This window comes from Arctopsyche grandis, chromosome 3 (assembly GCF_051622035.1).
Source record: "Arctopsyche grandis isolate Sample6627 chromosome 3, ASM5162203v2, whole genome shotgun sequence".
Taxonomy (NCBI): domain Eukaryota; kingdom Metazoa; phylum Arthropoda; class Insecta; order Trichoptera; family Hydropsychidae; genus Arctopsyche; species Arctopsyche grandis.
Genome location: NC_135357.1, coordinates 7,877,928 through 7,896,189, shown reverse-complemented (window position 1 = coordinate 7,896,189; position 18,262 = coordinate 7,877,928). Strand labels below are relative to the sequence as shown.

At 34.2% G+C, this 18,262-nt stretch overlaps 1 protein-coding gene across 1 annotated transcript in view; it reads left to right on the top strand.

Moving 5' to 3' along the window:
- The window catches only part of LOC143908965 (uncharacterized), a 28,147-nt gene extending 9,903 nt beyond the window's left edge, over positions 1 to 18,244 (top strand). The window contains exons 2-11 of the mRNA XM_077426826.1: positions 9,396 to 9,470; positions 12,739 to 12,933; positions 13,012 to 13,095; positions 13,864 to 14,115; positions 14,253 to 14,441; positions 14,537 to 15,521; positions 15,590 to 16,089; positions 16,161 to 16,292; positions 16,369 to 16,557; positions 16,632 to 18,244. Coding sequence (XP_077282952.1) covers positions 9,396 to 9,470; positions 12,739 to 12,933; positions 13,012 to 13,095; positions 13,864 to 14,115; positions 14,253 to 14,441; positions 14,537 to 15,521; positions 15,590 to 16,089; positions 16,161 to 16,292; positions 16,369 to 16,557; positions 16,632 to 17,689 — 3,659 coding nt within the window. The 3' untranslated portion in view covers positions 17,690 to 18,244. The remainder of the gene's footprint in view (positions 1 to 9,395; positions 9,471 to 12,738; positions 12,934 to 13,011; positions 13,096 to 13,863; positions 14,116 to 14,252; positions 14,442 to 14,536; positions 15,522 to 15,589; positions 16,090 to 16,160; positions 16,293 to 16,368; positions 16,558 to 16,631) is intronic.
- Positions 18,245 to 18,262: the final 18 nt, after the last annotated feature.

Below are 18,262 nucleotides of genomic sequence, written 5' to 3'. Positions count from 1 at the left end.
TTAAGTTTTCTAAAGAGATTTAAGAAAACAATAAAATCATGTATCGCAAATAAAAACAATTTTTTTAGTCCTTGATTCTAATGCCCTGCCTGCCAAAATTTCTAAGAAAACAATTACCGGAATTATAAGAGGAAAAAATGAATTCGAATAAAAGTCTATGCTTTAAAGAGGAAAAATGGTTTAATAACATTTGAATACCTGCTTCGTTAAAGTTGATCGTTAAAGTTTACGTCCATGAGAACCCAAAGCCAATATTACTCAGCATAGTCGTAAATGACGAAAACCCAGCCCTTTTCAAAACAACAAAGGTCACTAAAATCGTACTTTTCCCACAACATAAGATTAATGGTCCATTACATTTATTAGTTTTAAACGTGATATACTATATAGACATATGTGCCTATGTACATACATACAGGGCCGCCGAGAGGAATCCCGGGCCCTGGGAAAAATAATTTCGGGCTCTGAGACAAACTTAAAAAAAGATCTTTTAGATATATTTTTAATACAAACAAAAAAAATATCAGAACTATTAGAAAAATCACAACATGTTGGTTGCTATTTTCTAAAATGATTGAATAAGAAAGTATGATATAACAAGTACGATTTCCGACACGGGGCCCATTGATTAATCCGGGCCCTGGAACTTTACCCCGATCCCCCCCCCCTCTTGTCAGCCCTGTGTACATATATATGTACATATATAATATTATTTAATAAAAAAAATTAAGAATTTGAATGACAAATTCTCACATCCGCATTTCGATACAAATACACTTTTTTTTCTTCTTCTATTAAATACAGCAAGTACTACAAGATTCTCACGATTATATTATAAATTTCTATAGACGCTTGAAGAACATTATACTATTACAGTAATGAGGGGGTTATAAAGTGTTTGTTTTTTAAACGTATACGCCCATACTTATAACGTGGCTTCTAGCATTTGCATATAAACAAAATTAACGGTAGTCGTGTGCATACAAATTATTTATTACCGATTTGCAGTTATATTTCACGACTGCACTCTAAAGTTCAAAGTTACTATCTGATATGGAAATTCTTAACAAAAAAAATTGTGTATAATCTAAATTTGTTATGTCATTACATATAGTGGGTGTGGGCGAAAAGTGTTTACACATTTATGAGATCATCTATTAAAAACATCAAAGTTCAATACATAAAATAAATATATTTACATACACGTCAGCTCGTATCAATCATCACTTTCGATTTCGTCAAATATTAAATATGATAACCATATTTTGTAGACATTATGCAAACGTTTTTCTTTTTGAGTAAGCACCACTCTACTGAAACGAAAATGAACTCAATAAAGCCAGTATTTTTAACGCTTATTAAACGCAAATCGTCAACAATTTTTTCCTGGAACGTATTGTAATAATTATAAACAAATTAAATACACAGTCGCAAGTCACGTATAATAAAGTCGTACGTATAATTAGGCAAGTGTAACAGATATCGTCTAAAAACAGCTACTTTACACTCACGTTTTGATCAAAGATTTGTTTCTATGAAATCGGATTTCGCAATGTAACAAACTCCTAATTATCTGCCACGTATCGTGCGTGATCCAAATTAATTTAAATATCCGCTATTCAACGCTAGAATTTAATTTCGCCACGCTTCAGAAGACTTCGGATGAATCCAGATAGGCACATCTCCCTTGAAGACGATCGGTTGCTATCATGCTTGTCGTCTGTCTAACAACCTGTCACCTACATTGACAACACTCAGCAAAACAATTACATCAGCACTGTACGTACATCCATCCATCTGCAGCTTTAAAAGTCTATGCTATTAAAAACCATAACGGCTAGATCATATATTAGATTTTATATGCATATACATATATAAATTTTCACTAATAATTATAGCTAATTTGATAGTCTGATTCCTTATTACACACTAATGTAGGCATTTAAATTGAATTTATAATGTTATGAAAGACAGCTAGACAATGGCAGTGATGTTGTAGTAAAAACCAAAAAGCACAGTAGATGTTGTCAAGTTTTAAGGAATATGTAGAAAAAAGGTGCACAAGTTAAACAGAAGTACCACAATACTGAAGAAGCATTAAGCAAATAAGTATATGTAATATTTAAAAGACTGATTATAGTAGTTGTATTTATGAGCCGTTGCGATTACTATTACTTTTCTATTAGAGTAAATAATGCTGAAAATTTATATCCTAGATTATTTACGACTCATAACTCATTGAGTTAGCTTATTTTTTTATGATTTTTCTTGCAGATTTTCCACTTAAATTTTCCAAGATTCCAACTGGATACGTCCCACCAAAAATCTTTTAAAATTTTAAATTCACGATGTAATTTTATCGCGGAACCACAGCGTAACTTATTGGTTAACCGATTGTTGTCCAGAAGAGAGGTCGTGGGGTCAAATCCTGGCCGGAATCGAAAAATGTATTCAACGACTACGAATCGCTGTTGACAAGATTTTGATGTTTATCAAATCCAGATCAACCGTCTCTAAGAGTTTTCCAATTGATATTGCTTAATTGTTGTAATAGTTCCAATAAAATCGGCATCGACTACCTCTCGCAAATTCTGCTAGTCTGAATTTGTTGATCTTTGCAAGTATACATACACATGCTTGCGGTTTGTAATTAATATATGTATACTTACATTATATAATATGTATACAGTTAACCTTGACAAGGATGTTTATTAAATCCAGATCAGCCGTCTCAAGAGTTTGCCAATTTATATAGCTTAATTGTTGTAATGGTTCCAATAAAATCAGCATCGATTCCCTCTCGCAAATTCTGCTAGTCCGAATTTGTTGATCTTTGCAAGTATACACATGCTTGCGGTTTGTAATTAATATATGTATACTTATATTATATAATGTGTTTGCATATACATAATATGTATACAGTTACCCCTGTACAGGATGTTTATTAAATCCAGATCAGTCGTCTCAAGAGTTTGCCAATTTATATAGCTTAATTGTTGTAATGGTTCCAATAAAATCAGCATCGATTCCCTCTCGCAAATTCTGCTAGTCCGAATTTGTTGATCTTTTCAAGTATTCACATGCTTGCGGTTAGTAATTAATATATGTATACTTACATTATATAATGTGTTTGCATATATGTAGATAATATGTATACAGTCACCCCTATACAGGTACCGTCTATTTAGGATACTATGGACAGTACCTTTATGGCACTATGGCAATATCATGGCACTATGGCATTTATGAAAAAAAAATAGAAAATAAGTTCCACCAAAGATATTCAAAGACCGAAATTTGGCAGAATCATCCAACTTTAGTTATGAAGATGTCTGGAGATGACACAGGTCACCCTAACACCCTAATCCGGTCTAAGACGGGCATAATTTCCCAATTAAAAATTCTGCACGCGTCGTGACAGCTACCCCACGACACGACAGACTGATTTTTACCTGATGCGTCAACAACGGGCGCAGAGCGGCGCAAAGTGCACGTCCAAGGTCGGAGTGTAAGGAGCGTTGAACTCGGTGCGAGAAAGCCAGCTTTCGACAGACACGACATCGCAAGATGGCCTATCGGACGACAATTGAGTGAAATGTTAACGCGAACGCGGGTGGCGAGCGTGCGCCCGCTCTTCATTATGTAATGGCGACTCTATTTGGACGCAACGGTGGGGCAACGGCCTGTCCCAGGGTCAAGGCGAGGCCTACTCCTGCCTCTGCGGCTGCTGCCGTCGTCGTTCTTGCTGCTGCTGCTGCTGCTGATGCTTCTGCTTCTGGTGCCACTGAAGATGAGGGTCTGTACACAAAGCCCGTCCGCAAACAAAGGGGGCGCAAGCGTAGCTCTTGTCTGGCGACTCCTCACACGCAGATCGATTCAGATCGCTGCTTTCCAAACTGTGGATAGTTTTGAGACAATCAACCCCCAAAACAAATTTTATTGTTACACTAAATAAATTTTAAGACGTATATCTTCAGATCTTGAGAAGTATCACGTATTTAAAACTAAAGGATAAAACCATCGATGAGTAAAAAAAGAAGAAACAAGCAGATATGTAAATGTGAGCTAGAGCATACAAGAAACAATACCACATTTAGATGATATATGGTTCTAATGTTCAATGGTTATTGCACACCTGATAGCATTTCATTAGATGGAAAAATAGTAGAAGTAGTAAATATTTTTTTATATTTAGGTAAATAATTTACATGTCCGGTAGTAAAGAAGAAGAAATAAAGAGACGTATGAAATTAGGATAGGATGGGGTGCATTTGGACGAATGAATGCGGTTTTTAAATCAAAAATGCCAAATGATGAGAGTTGCCCAAAACAGAGACGAGTGGGAGTGTGTTGGAGAAGCCTTCATCCAGCAGTGAATGGCTGTAGATGATGGTGTATACTCATATGTATACTGATTACTTTTACATATTTGAATCATATATAGTTACTTTTGTTATTTGTTACATATTCATTAGCAATTTGCTGCTAAATAAATAAATAAATATATTCTCTTCCATCATTTTATCTTAAGGGTAGTAATACTACAAAAAAACTCAGCATTAAAACTTCACCTTATTAAGTGAAAATTTATTTCCATTTTTATACATATTCTTTTCCTTGGAAATTTTCGACCTTGAAATTCTTTTTTCAAATATTTGGTAATTCACATTGTTTGTTTTTTTCCTTATTTTCATAGCCTGAATTAATTCTTAAAAAAATTCTGTAAATATCCACTTAGCTCTCCAGACAGTATTTTAAAATCCAAATTAATGTCTTGAACAAGTTTACAAAAATTTTCAATTGCTTCCTAGGAAAAAAATCCTTGAAACACTACCGTGATGTCACTATTCGCATCGCCAAAGAATCACCTGTAACAAGTGCTAGTGGGAATCCAATACATCCGAATAAAAAAACGACTGTGTTAAATCACACTGTCACAGATAATCAATCTCTTGAAAACTGTTGAAAATCGCCAAATCATTTTACCCAGCACTCAGTTCTGTCTATCTTTTACTCTGCTTCTTAACATTTCCGCTTTGAGAAAGGTAAACTCCCCAAGCAGTTTGGTGCAAGAACACTTATAAAACACTCTGGGGTCGCATTTTGCATACGAAATGGACGGTCTTTGTATTTATCATCGGTGTCGCAACGGCAATGCGTTGTGAATGAAGTCTGTGGTCCATTGAGAGGCTCGGTCCATCGTCGATTGCGCAGGCGCACGCCCAAAACACGTTTAGCACCAGTGGCGGTCGCCAATTCGACAAGACCAATCGCCATAGACATATAACGGCACGGCCATTATTATCGCCTTGTCTGCACCACGTCGAATAGACCTTGGTGGTTTGCCGATGGCCGAATTCAAATTCGCAGCTGGTCCACGGACGGGCGGCCGCAGCAGCTGGAGTAGTTTTAAGACACTTCGGCGCCTGGTTTTTTTTCTGATAGACACTAGACTTATTACTAATTTACACTATACTATTGACATTATACGAAATAGTGTATTATTCAAAACACGCTCTCCATTATTTACATAGAATATTCACGTAATGCTAAAACGTGTGTATTGCAATATACAACACTGACTGGTACGGTACGTCAAGAGTCCTTGACTCCCCGTGCACGTGCAGAATGAATATGTTTGGGAGGTCGCACGTGTATGCATATACATATGCAACTGACAAGTTTCTCCGACATTTCTTCAAATATGGGATTCATCGTTATCGATCACTGTCAAGCAAGGATAAATGCAAGTATCAAATATCACCGAAAACACTCCAGGGGGTGATTTTTGGGACTGTGTACCATGAATATGGGTTAGGGGTGCAGCGTTTTTTTTTCGCATGTTTGAAAGTATCTAAAAAAAACACGTACCACGTCCCACTCAGTGTGAAAAACGTACATGCTTCACCGCTTCTCGACCAATAGCATTTCGTGCAAACAGTAGAATAGTGTACGCGCGAAATGCTATTGATCGAAATGGGGTGAAAAAGACAGCATGTGCGTTTTACCTGAGTGTAATCCTACACCGGGTGGACAATAGCAATGTTTATAGAAGAAAATAAATATTAGCCCATTTACATATACTGGTTGGTAAAAGACGACACACATCCTCTAATGTACGTATGCAGCTGTGTACTATCAGTGTTAGTTATTATATTAATTTACGATTGAATATATACATAGATTCAAAAGTTACAAAATAATAAAACTTTCTTTCGGCATTTTGAAGGCGCAACTTTTAAAACGACATCTTCAATGATCGACGCGGCATTATACTTTGCATAATCAAAACTAATAAAAATGGCCACGAGACATTTGAGCCCACCCAAACACCCACCCACCCACCCATATCTGCACAATTTAATCCGCACACACAAAAACGCCTTAATTAATCGCAGACGGTCAACGCACCGTTCGAAATCACAATCTAACAAGACGCTGGAATAGAAGTAGAAGTGGACGAAAAAGAAAACCCATAAAGTTCACGGTATCGGTTACTCGCCGAATTCGGTGATTTATTCGGCGAGCAATATTTATCTCGGACACATCCGCGACCATAAATAAATGGAAGTTAAGTTAGGCAAACCGTAAGAAAAGCCGATCGCGGTTTTTGAACGCGTCGTAAATAAGGAGCGCGACACGCAATATTCCCATCAATCTATTGGAGCCGAGATGATAGATTGCCAGATCGTCGAAAGATAGATGTTCGCGCCACACAGTCTGCTAAACTTCCAAGTCGTACATATAAAAAAAGTCGATCTACCATGCCATCTTGGATTTTCCCGATGATTTAACAATAAGTTAGCGATGGTGACCTCATACATATTATACCTATACATACTTTTTCGACCTGGCTGCTGCGCCTTTTACGTTTGTTTGTTTTGCGATCAATATTCATTTTATCCGAATTTATAAATATTTTGTATATGTATGTACTTTTACTAAATATTGAACATATTTTTCTTCCTCGTTTGCTCAATTCTGACCGTCGTGTCGTGATCATCCATGTTTGATGGACTATTCGCCTCCACTACTCTCGGTTCTGTGCCGAGTTGAAGGTAGCGTTGAGGGAAGATCCCGTCAATTATTTAAGCTGGTCTGAACAACTTGGGAGACCGTCCTCTCGCTCGCCTTCAGTACAGTGCTTTGGTGACTACCAGCCTCTCCGGACTCTCCAAATTCTTCCTGGCCATATGGCCAAAGTAGGAAAGAACCCTTTTCCTACTTATTGTGGAGAATCTATCTGGGACTGCCGGCTCTTTGAGGATGAAGTTGTTCGTGCTTTATGGCATACCATGAATCCGTCTCCAACACCACATTTCGAATGCATCTACTAGAAACTCTCTTTTTCGGGGTCCATGTCTCGACTACATACCATGCAACACCAGAAATCGCACCACGGATTTTCGTTCTTCTCATAATAGAGCGGTTCAGTGTAACTAGGTGCTTGAGATCAAGGCACCTAGGTGGATAAAGTCATCGACATCCTCATAGTCTTTTAGAGCATTGTACTTTACGAGTCTCAAATCTGTCAACGAATAGGTTTTTGTTTTATTTTTGTTTATCTCTAGACCCAGGTGTCTACTCTCTATCTCTGTTCTACAAAGTAGTTCAGCCAATTCATCCTCATTGCTGGCCATTAACGTCGTCCGCGAACCTCATGCCAGAAATCTTTCTGTCGCCTTTTGTTATTCCATCTTCCCATCCGGCGAGTACTCTTCTCATTATGTATTCCCCATATATTATATATATGTATATTAAAAATATAACGAGACAGTATGCATCCTTGTCGGACTTAAAATTTTTCCGAAAAAATCTCATCTATTCTTACTGCTGCCGTATTATGTATGTACATATGTATATATATATATAAATTATGAATGCGTTTTCTTATTGATACATAACACTATATGCAAGTATCATAGGTATGACTTACATACATATGTGAATAAAATTTAAATATTTTACAAGAGACATACAATTTTTTTCTACTACACCCGTTTTTTAAAATTATGATTAAGCCTCTGGCTTGTATCTTTTGCTTATTCGCGACTATAAGGGTATGTACATATGTATGTATAGGTATGTATATGTGTACATAGGTAGTTCCACTTTCAGAGGCATGACGTCGCGTCGCGCTTATACAAAAATATTTCCCCGTTCCCCAAACAATTTTATTTGCACTGCATTTTTTTTTCACTGTGGAAATTTAGATCAATATGCAATAATACTGACTAATATTATTACAACATAATTTTTACTAACCTCGAGAAATTTGCAACTTGATAAAGACTCATTGAATAGAGAAAAAAAATAATAGTTGTTAATCGTATACATACATATATGTATGTAGATTGAAATCGACGATATGCCAATTATTTATATGTACGTTTGAAAATCGAGCAGTTACGACTTTATAAAGTTTAATTAGTGTTATAATAAAAAGTTGTACTTGATTACAACACATTTAAAAACATATTGAAATTGCTTCGGTAACATTTTTTTTTAAATAAAGCTCAAAATATTCTTACAATTATTTCAATTGATGAATGCCAGATAATTGAATGATTGCTGTGAAAATAAACCGCTTTATTCCCAGCCAACGAAAACGAACGTCAATTAAGCAACCATAATAATATAATATAACGTCACAAAAAAAGCACTATTGAGCGTACAGAAGAAAAAATCACTGGTGGAATCAATAAATATATTAAAAAGAAGAAAAAATGAGACATAAAATCTTAGGCTAAATTTAGATGTGTCAAATAAAAACAAGTCAATTTAGAGTGCATTTCTGATAGGGTCATCGTTCTTACAAGGTGTTTTTGCGGTCACTGGGCCTTGCCCCCTGCATCTCGAATGCATCCCGATGTCGTGGACCCCGGTCATTAGTTATCCTGTGCCGGAGATGATTATGCGCCGAGATTGATTACAATCTCGCCGAAGAAAGCTTTTAGTATTCATTGAACGAATCGCCTTTCCAATTTTCTTTAATCGCTCCCCGGACACGAATAAGTCTCTCGGGATAACATCAAGTTACATGTAAAAGGATCGAGTATTACGTGGACTTCGATTAAAGGGTGTAATTAATTTGCAAAAATCGAATACGTACTTCCAATATGGCGGTTATTTAAACTCAACGCGCATGAAATACACACATGTACGAATGAAGCAAGTACTCCGTATGAATATGTATGCAAAGCAATGAAGGTAATTTGCATAAAAATTCATGAAATATCAAGAGAGAAAAAAATACGAACATGGTACACCGGCTCAGGCTCCATGTTTCATTTTTTGACTTTGTATATGTGTATGTGTCTGTTTGTATGTGTTAAGTTGCTTTCATCTCGATGAAAAATGCATGTAAAATATAATAACGATATTTCACGTTTCAGATTCGCGATCAGACAAGACAATGGCACAGGTAGACATTTTTTCGCCGTACTTGCCGATAACTGAGAGAAGAAAAGGTGAGTTATATAAGAATTGGTAGAATTAGTAATTGGACTTTCGTACATTCGGGTGTACCTGGATAGTCTGAAATCAAAAATTATTTATAACATACAGTCGTTCGGTAAGGGTTCTCGGAAGCTCTTTGTTCAAAATTTTAATCTTGTTCAATATTTGTTGTGAGCACTTTTAGAGAGGCAATTTTTCATTTGGTTTTAATATTAGTCTTGAGTCAAGTAAAAATATGAATAGTATATAGTATATAAACATTGTCTTATAATTCGATTATGGGGAGAACAACACATACAAAAATATCCCATGGCAGTAAGTGGCGGATTTACTTCACTAAGGGTCCGAGACGTTACAAATAAAGTAAAAAAAGGGGCCAGCTAATACCGGGTTGACACGATGCGAGTAACTTGGACCAAGTATCTTCGACGTCCAAAGTGTTCAAAAACGATGGTATCACCCGTTGCCTCGCTGCGAGTAACGTAATAGTTACTCGTCCAAGCTACTCAAATTGTAGCAACCCGGTATAAGCGAACGAAGACAAAAACCATGCTTAATGTATTTTCGGAAATGCGTACGTGCGCGCATAAACGCCCTATTGGCGCTTATTGTCGTCTGCGATATTTTGAGATAACAAAAAAGTAAAACATTATTTGCATACCAATTTTAAGTAATAAATAAGTTCTGTCCGATAAGTGCAAATATGGTGCTTCTCGGAAATGTGATGTATTTAGTAAAATAAGTAAAAAGTAATTCAACTTGTATGATGTAATATTGGATTATGCGTAAATCCGCCACTTGGCAGTAATATGCACATACATACATATATACATCTAGCTTTAACTGCATATATGAACAAATTGAGTTTTGTATCTACATTACATATGTATCTAATGGAAGTTTTTTCTTGTAAACCCGTTGTAATGGAAATTAGATGACACCGTTGATCTATACCAAATGATACATAAAAATTGGACTATGAAAACTTATAGAGGAAAACAGAATTTAGAAACATACCCTCTATCAAATTGTATAATAAATATGATTACGAACTTTGTGAATGCCATTTTCAATGTTAATCTTTAATAACCGCAACTTATCTAAATGGTTTTGTTGAACTTTACCATGAAATTAGCGCTTATTTATTATGAAATTAAGGACGGAAAATGTGAAATTATCCTCATTGCTCCCGAGTTTAATGCAAACGAGATATTAAATATGTAGTATAATCGGAACTACCAAGTCCGGTGGTAGTTAGTCATTGGACGGTCCGTGAAAACGCGAAAATCCTGATCGCAGATAAACGATCCGTTATACCGTGACCTATCGAACTGTACTTCTCAGCTGGAACCGTTTCGGTCGATGCCTGGATCGTGATTGTACCATTCGCTTTGTCTACATTCAGATGTGCCGAGATAAGAAAATCTAGTCTGTCTAAAAACCACAAAAAAGAGCAATAGGAACTGTAGGAGGAAAAAAAATATACAACAACACTTATCTGCTGGGTCAAATCTATTGTTTTGAAAATGGAGCACGTGTCAGCTGTGTCTGGTCTGGATTTGTTATGGAAACACCTGGCGAGTCTAGTTTCATATCCTTATAGCAATTTATTAGTTTTAAAATAAAACAGACCTTAAAAAAGTAAGAATAGTATTCAGCTCAGTTCTGAAATAACAACATTCGTACATCATCTACTGGAACAAAAAGCGCAAATACGTTTGTTGGTATTCACCCATGCTGCTATTTACTTAATACTACTTTTGATAATAACAAAAATCTCGTTACAAAAAAAGTATTTGCAATCAATTTTGCGAGCATTTTTCTTACGACCAACTTTCCTGTGCGACCAATTTTCGTGCGACGAGGGATCCGCGCGAGCAGTTATCCTATTAGCAATTCACATTTGAGAAGTAACCCGTTTACCATAGTAGCAATAAATGAAGTTTTATGATCATGCGAAAATTTTAACTCGAGATTTTTACTGATTCGAACTCAGAATCGATCACTGATCACGTTTCATGATCTAGAAAAAATGTGTGTATGTCTGTGTGTGTCAGTGTATTTTGGGGATTTTTTGAACACCGTTCGTCCTATAAAACTGAAACTTAGTATCGGTAACTGAAATTCTAATTGATATGACGTTAATTTTTTTCTAATTTTTAAGTTGACCGGAAATGATACCTCCCATATGTGTGTCCTCTTTTTTTTTAAGTTTTTGAATTCAATTATCTCGCAAATCGCTAATCGAATCAGACTGAAAGTTCTTCACATGTAATATAAATTATATATTTTATAGCCTAATATTTTTTACCTCAACCGGAAATAGTACTTTTACTCTAGAGAATCAAGATTTTTTATGTTTTTCTCATAAAGCTTTTGGTTTATTGAACTGGAATTTCATATCTAGAAGTTTACGCTTAATACCAAGCTACGTATAAAATTTGGTAAGCATCCGTCAACCGGAAGTGGCAGTTTACTCTAGTTCGATTTTTCTTCCACTATTTTTTTCGACCCCATAAACATGTGTACTATAATTCTTGTATTAATGTAATAAAAATAAAAAATAAATCACTAAATTTAATAAACCGGAAGTGGGATTTTTTCCTCTTAGAAAAGACCACGATTCTTTCCACAGCCTTGAGCATATCAAGCTGAAAATTTATATTTGTATTGTTTATGTGCTAACTTAGAGTTGGTAAGGTTTTTGTCAAAATTCGTAAACCAGAAGTAGTATTTTTTTTTTAAACAATATTTCATTATTTTATTTTGATCTTTGAAATTATTTTTATTTTCTTGATATTTAATATGTATTATAATTATAGTGATTTTAATTAATAAAAAAATTTCAAACAAAATCCGAGAACCGGAAGTAGAACTTTTGTCTTGTGTAAGTTTCCCTACATTTGCGCACAATTTGTATCGAAAATGTTCTCATAACCGGTATGTGTGAACGTGTATGTATGTTTAATTATCGAATTTTACTTTGTGACCTTCTTATATTCCTCAAATACATAGATAAAGTCATCGGTTGTTCACATCCGAAATTTTTTCTTGCTCTTTAAAACATTACAGGCACAAGAACACCATTACAGACCCACAAAGGTTTCATAATCATTAAAAACAATATTTTTTTCAAAGATGAATGCTTTGATGTATGTATGTAATTATAATATAGATTGTTGTTCTGAATATAAATCATATACTGCTTTGTAGTTTTCATTCATTTTAAGCACTTTTTTTAAGATTTACTTGACATAAAAATATAATTATGTTTTTCAGTGTGCTTATACAAAGAAATAACATATGACGAAGGCGTCACTGTGGTCACAGATGAACCATGCCTGAAGTGCAAATGTCTTCGTGGTTCGTTGGTGTGTTATCTTCGAGTATGTCCTATACTACCTGATCCTCCACCGGCCCAGTGTGTTTTGTTACTACGGAAGGGTGCTTGTTGCTCAGAACTGATATGCGAGGGTTTGTTGTGAAAATATCTGAGCTTTTGGTAATTACAATTTTGGATAGATTATTTTAAAATATGTTGACTTTTTTCAGACAGAGGCATACACACTAATCACATAAGTAGAGCTGAAATAGGTGCCGAAGAATTTCCGCTGAATAAAACTTCTTACGGAGATGGTAAGCTGTTTCTTTTTATGGAACGAAATATTATTTAAAATATATCGTTGATTTTGTATATAATTTTTTAGTGAATAATTTCCATCTAATGAAGTTGGTCAAAAAGTAGATGTGGTCATGAAAACAATAATTAATTTTTCCAATATGTACATATATGTAATAACAATATAAATTGATTAAGCGTAATTAAAAACACCATAAATAACAAAATAAAGTATTAAAGTAGCATCCTAGTCTAAAATTGATAGTTGTAAGAAAAATCAATGTTCATATAAATATATCAATGATAAAACAGAAAACTGCTTTATTTATACCTTGATAATATTACCGACAGATGTCACAACTATTTTTTTCATATTACAGATAAAAAATTGTATGAAACAATAGTTATCAAACAAATTGTATGAAACTTTATTTGACATGGCGTATTCAAATTTAAGTGAGGTTATGATTTTTTGCTATAACTAAAATTTACTTTGAAGCGTATTATTTTTCTTTACACAAACAAAAACTAGCACGGATTAACTAAATAAAAGTTTTAACTTACTTTTTAATGTTCAAATTACATTTGAATTTGAATATTTTCAAGCAGCGACCCAATAGACAAACGAACGCAACGAAAAACACCAACAAATAAACCTAAAAATAAAAATAACGACCATACTAAAAAAAATGAATTCAAAATTTATGCGATTCTATTTCAATAAAATAATGCTGAAAACATTAATGAACATCTTTTTAATTAATTTCAATGTTTTAATCAACTAGGATGTATTACAAATGGAACTTTGTATGCAAGTGGTTCAGCTATGTGGACAGATCGTCCCTGTGAGTATTGCTACTGCATTGCTGGTAAAGAAAGATGCGTTCGCCCCCGTTGTTTACCATCTCCTGATGGATGTGCACCTCGTCGTGCTCCACACTCTTGCTGTCCAGTACGCTACGAATGTATTCACGAATATCCCCCTTCATCTACTACGACTATGTCATCTACAATTTCACATGAAACTAAAATTAAGGGTAATAATTTTAAAATATTACTCTAAAATATAATTTTACTGTCTCAATTTTATATTTTTATATTTCATTGTTTTTTAGGCTTTTTATATTACATTGTTTTTTAAATATTTTTTTTTTTATATACATTAATTTTTTAGGCTGTGTAGTAGATGGAATTATTTATCCAGAAGGAGATAAAGTAACGACATTAATTAAATCAAGATGTGATAACTGTTTTTGTATGCGAGGTTTAATTCGGTGTGTTCCATTGTCTTGTGCTCCACCACTACTAGGATGTACTCCAATAATATTACCAGGAGAATGTTGTGCAAGCAGCTATAATTGTAGTAAGTTTTCATAGGAATCAATATGTCTAAAATAAATGTGAGTTTATTTATGCGTTGCTAAAATTTGGTAAGTTTATAATGTATCATCGTTTTAGGCAAACGTATTGCAGATTTGGCGAACGGAAATGAACTTCTTACTTCATCTGATTCTGACTATAGAAATCTTGATCATGATACTATTATAAATGAGAGATCATTTCCTGATAATACCCTTTTGACTCCATCACAAATAGCCGAAATATTGTCAAGCAGTGATGGACGAATAATAAGAAAAATTGAAAACAATTCCACGAAGTTGGCTGATACTAAAATTAAACCAACCGCCAATATTACAGTATCTGCACTTACTGACATTACAAAAAATACTACATATTCAACAACGGAATCGACAACGACTGAATTTAATGAATTTTCCACTCAAGATATTGAATTTACAACATGGACAGAACTCACATTGACAAATGATGAAATAGCTTTTAGTAGTCTGCCTAATGCTGAAAATAAAACCAAAAATTCTGATATTATAGTTAATGCAACAGAACAAACCGATAGTAAAATTGATGAAGAAAATATTGCATTAGACAAATCTAAAACTTTTATAAATGATACTGTGAATTGTACAACTGAAATAAGCATGTTAGATTTAAATGCAACTAAGAATAATCTGACAGTAATTAAAAACGATGCAAACGAATCTTTTAGTTTCAATGACACTCAAGAAAGAATATTATCTATATCTGGAATTGAAAACGAATATGATAGCAAAACAGAAGAATCACAAATTATAATTGACTCATCCAAAGAAAATTCTAGTTTCATTGAAACATCAACTAATATTAACATCAACCCAAAGTTTCCTTCGACGTCGCTTATAATTCCAAAAGATAATGATATTTTTATGGTGAATGTTTCCACATACGTACGCACAAACAATAGTGTGGTTACATTAAGACCAGTGGCTGTAATTCCTCCGGATATAGAAGCTTTATTAAACATCAGCTTGAAAAAGAACCATCAAAAAGATGATTACTATGATTATGATTATAAATCTTCACTACCACCATCTTTACCCAATTTAGAGTAAATATAAACAAACATGAATATTTTACATCATTTTTATTTCCATTAATAATTATTAACTCTTTCAGAATTATACCCTTCCTTGCGATTGATGCCGTTGTAAAATCAGACGAAATAGAACTTGAAAAAACTAAAGAAATTGATCACTACGCGACTGCTTATCCTACATTGGATGAGGAAAAAACTTATTTGGGATCATTCTCAACAATACCACGAGAGAAATATAATGCTACAGCATATCCTTATATTACAAGTGATACTTACAACCCTACAACTTTCCCTCCATATACTGAAGAAAAATATTTCGGAAGTCCTACCAACTATCCTCAATTACATCTAAATAATTTCAATAGAAATCAAGTTATTTACAAACAACATATTAATGACAAATTTCAAGCCACTACTTATAAAACCATTTTAAATGACAAATTCCCCGAAAGTCGATACGGAATAGATAAATTTGATGCCACCGTTTATCCATCACTGACTATAGAAGACTCCCAAACAGATAATCCTACGTTTGCATTTAACTCTCACAATTTATTTTCACCCCCATCAGAAACTGAAGGTTTGATAATAAAATATATTATAATTATTTGATAACCATGAAAAGGAAACCTTAATTTTAATCGATTTCAGGTGGATTTTTACCACGTGATCCTCCATTGCTTAATTCTTACTTTAATATGGGATATTCAGGTTCTAAAGATATCCCAAATCCTGTCACTGACAGTTCTTTAATGGTTACTGATCAAACCAAACCAAATTCTGGTAATTTGTTTAATAATATTACTTATGTGATTTTAATATAATGACAATTAAAGTCTGTTTTTTTATACATATATAGATGATTGTGTATCTAATGGTCGACAATATAAAAATGGTGAATTAATAACGGAAGCAAATGCGTGTGTCGTTTGTTTCTGTTATTATGGAGATATACATTGTCAAGATCCAGAGTGTCCTGCAATAAAACCAGGATGTCGACGTATCATCGAAAAAGGAAAAAATTCTTGTTGTGGAATCGAAATTTGCAGTAAGCTATTCAAAAAATCAAAATTTCTTATTATTTTAAGAGAAATACTATATTAGATTTTTAATTTATTTCAGATGAACAAAAAGAAATCACCTCTCCCCCTACTAAGCTATTAGAGAAAGATATTGTATCTCAAAAACCTTCTGAAATAGTTACAATTTCTGATCGAATCGATAAAGTAGATCCTTTCAAAGATGTCATTCGAACTGAACCAGCTCCTGATTTGGAATCGCTCATCGACGATATGTTGGCATATTCAACCAGTTCTACAACTACTAAGAAATCTCCATCAGTGAAAAAATCTACAATAAATCCCATTACAACCACAGAGCAAAGTTCTCCAGTTTACAGACCGACTACACCCATATATTTTAACACGAGCAGAAGTGATGAAATCAAAACGGTCACTGAAAGAGAATTTAAACCAACTGAATATTTTAATAACAATAAATCAACTACTGAATTCATCGAAACAACAACTGTAGAAGATTTGACAACAGACGATGAAGAAGAAAGCATTTTCTCTTTTGATAATGTGCTGAAGATTCTGTTGGGAGATACATCAGAAACAACTACGAAGCGATTAGTAACAACTTCTACAACTAAACGGCCATCTACAACAACATCAAGAGTGGCAAACATAGGCACACGCTTCCCAGTCACACCAGTTACAACAAAATCGATATTAACAACAGCAGCAAACTTTTTCAAAAATACTTATAAATATTCATTTTCCAAGCCGAATAGAACTGCAAGCCCCATTTCATTAGCTCATAAAAACTTTACAAAACCTCCAAAATACACTACAAAACAACCTTCAGTGTATCCAACGGTGAGGTATACAAAACCCAAATATGCCTATACAACAACTACAGCTCCGTTAGTTACTCAGGCTTTTAAGAAAATGCCATATCCTCACTTCACACCTGGAACTGAACCCATTTCGAAGAAGCCGACGACCACGCAAATGGACTCTTCACTTCCATTTGGTGCCGGATTGTTGAAGTTGGCCGGCTGCAACATTTACGGACGGATGTACCGTGTTGGCAGGATAATATCTGAACTTTCAGGTCCTTGCCTAGAGTGTATGTGCACTGAAGTTGGCGTGCAGTGTACACCGCTGACTTGTTAACTGTAATAAATCATGAAATGATGATACCACCGATGTGTATATGAAAGTCATTGATTTTCTTAAAACTTTAAAGCAGCACTGGTCGTATAAACGCGTGGATGAGTTTTGTGTGTTGGCTTGTAATCGTTTGATGTGGCCAGTTCTGTTATAGACATTTGTAAATATTTTATTCGTACACATCCTATAGATGTGTGCAAAGAGAAAACGTTTTCAATGTGTTAAAATGAATATATTGTATGTTCAACCATTGAATTCGACGCTTTTAAACACAAGTGTATTTGGATTTGATAAATTCAAGTTGTTTGATTTGGATACGTTTTTATATTATATTAATATCAAGAATTGCCATGAAAGTCTATGGTATTTAAAATATACAGTGTTAAAATACGTCCAGTAAGCCGAAAATACAATTTTTTTAGGAACGAAACGATGCTGGTGCTGTGAAGACTTAGCATGGATTCTGAATTGTTCTAGAAATATAATTTATGTAAATGTTTAGTTGAGATATAAATATTGCAGTGAAGTTTTATCGAGTTACAATAAATTTGTGAACATAACAAAAGGATTTATTAT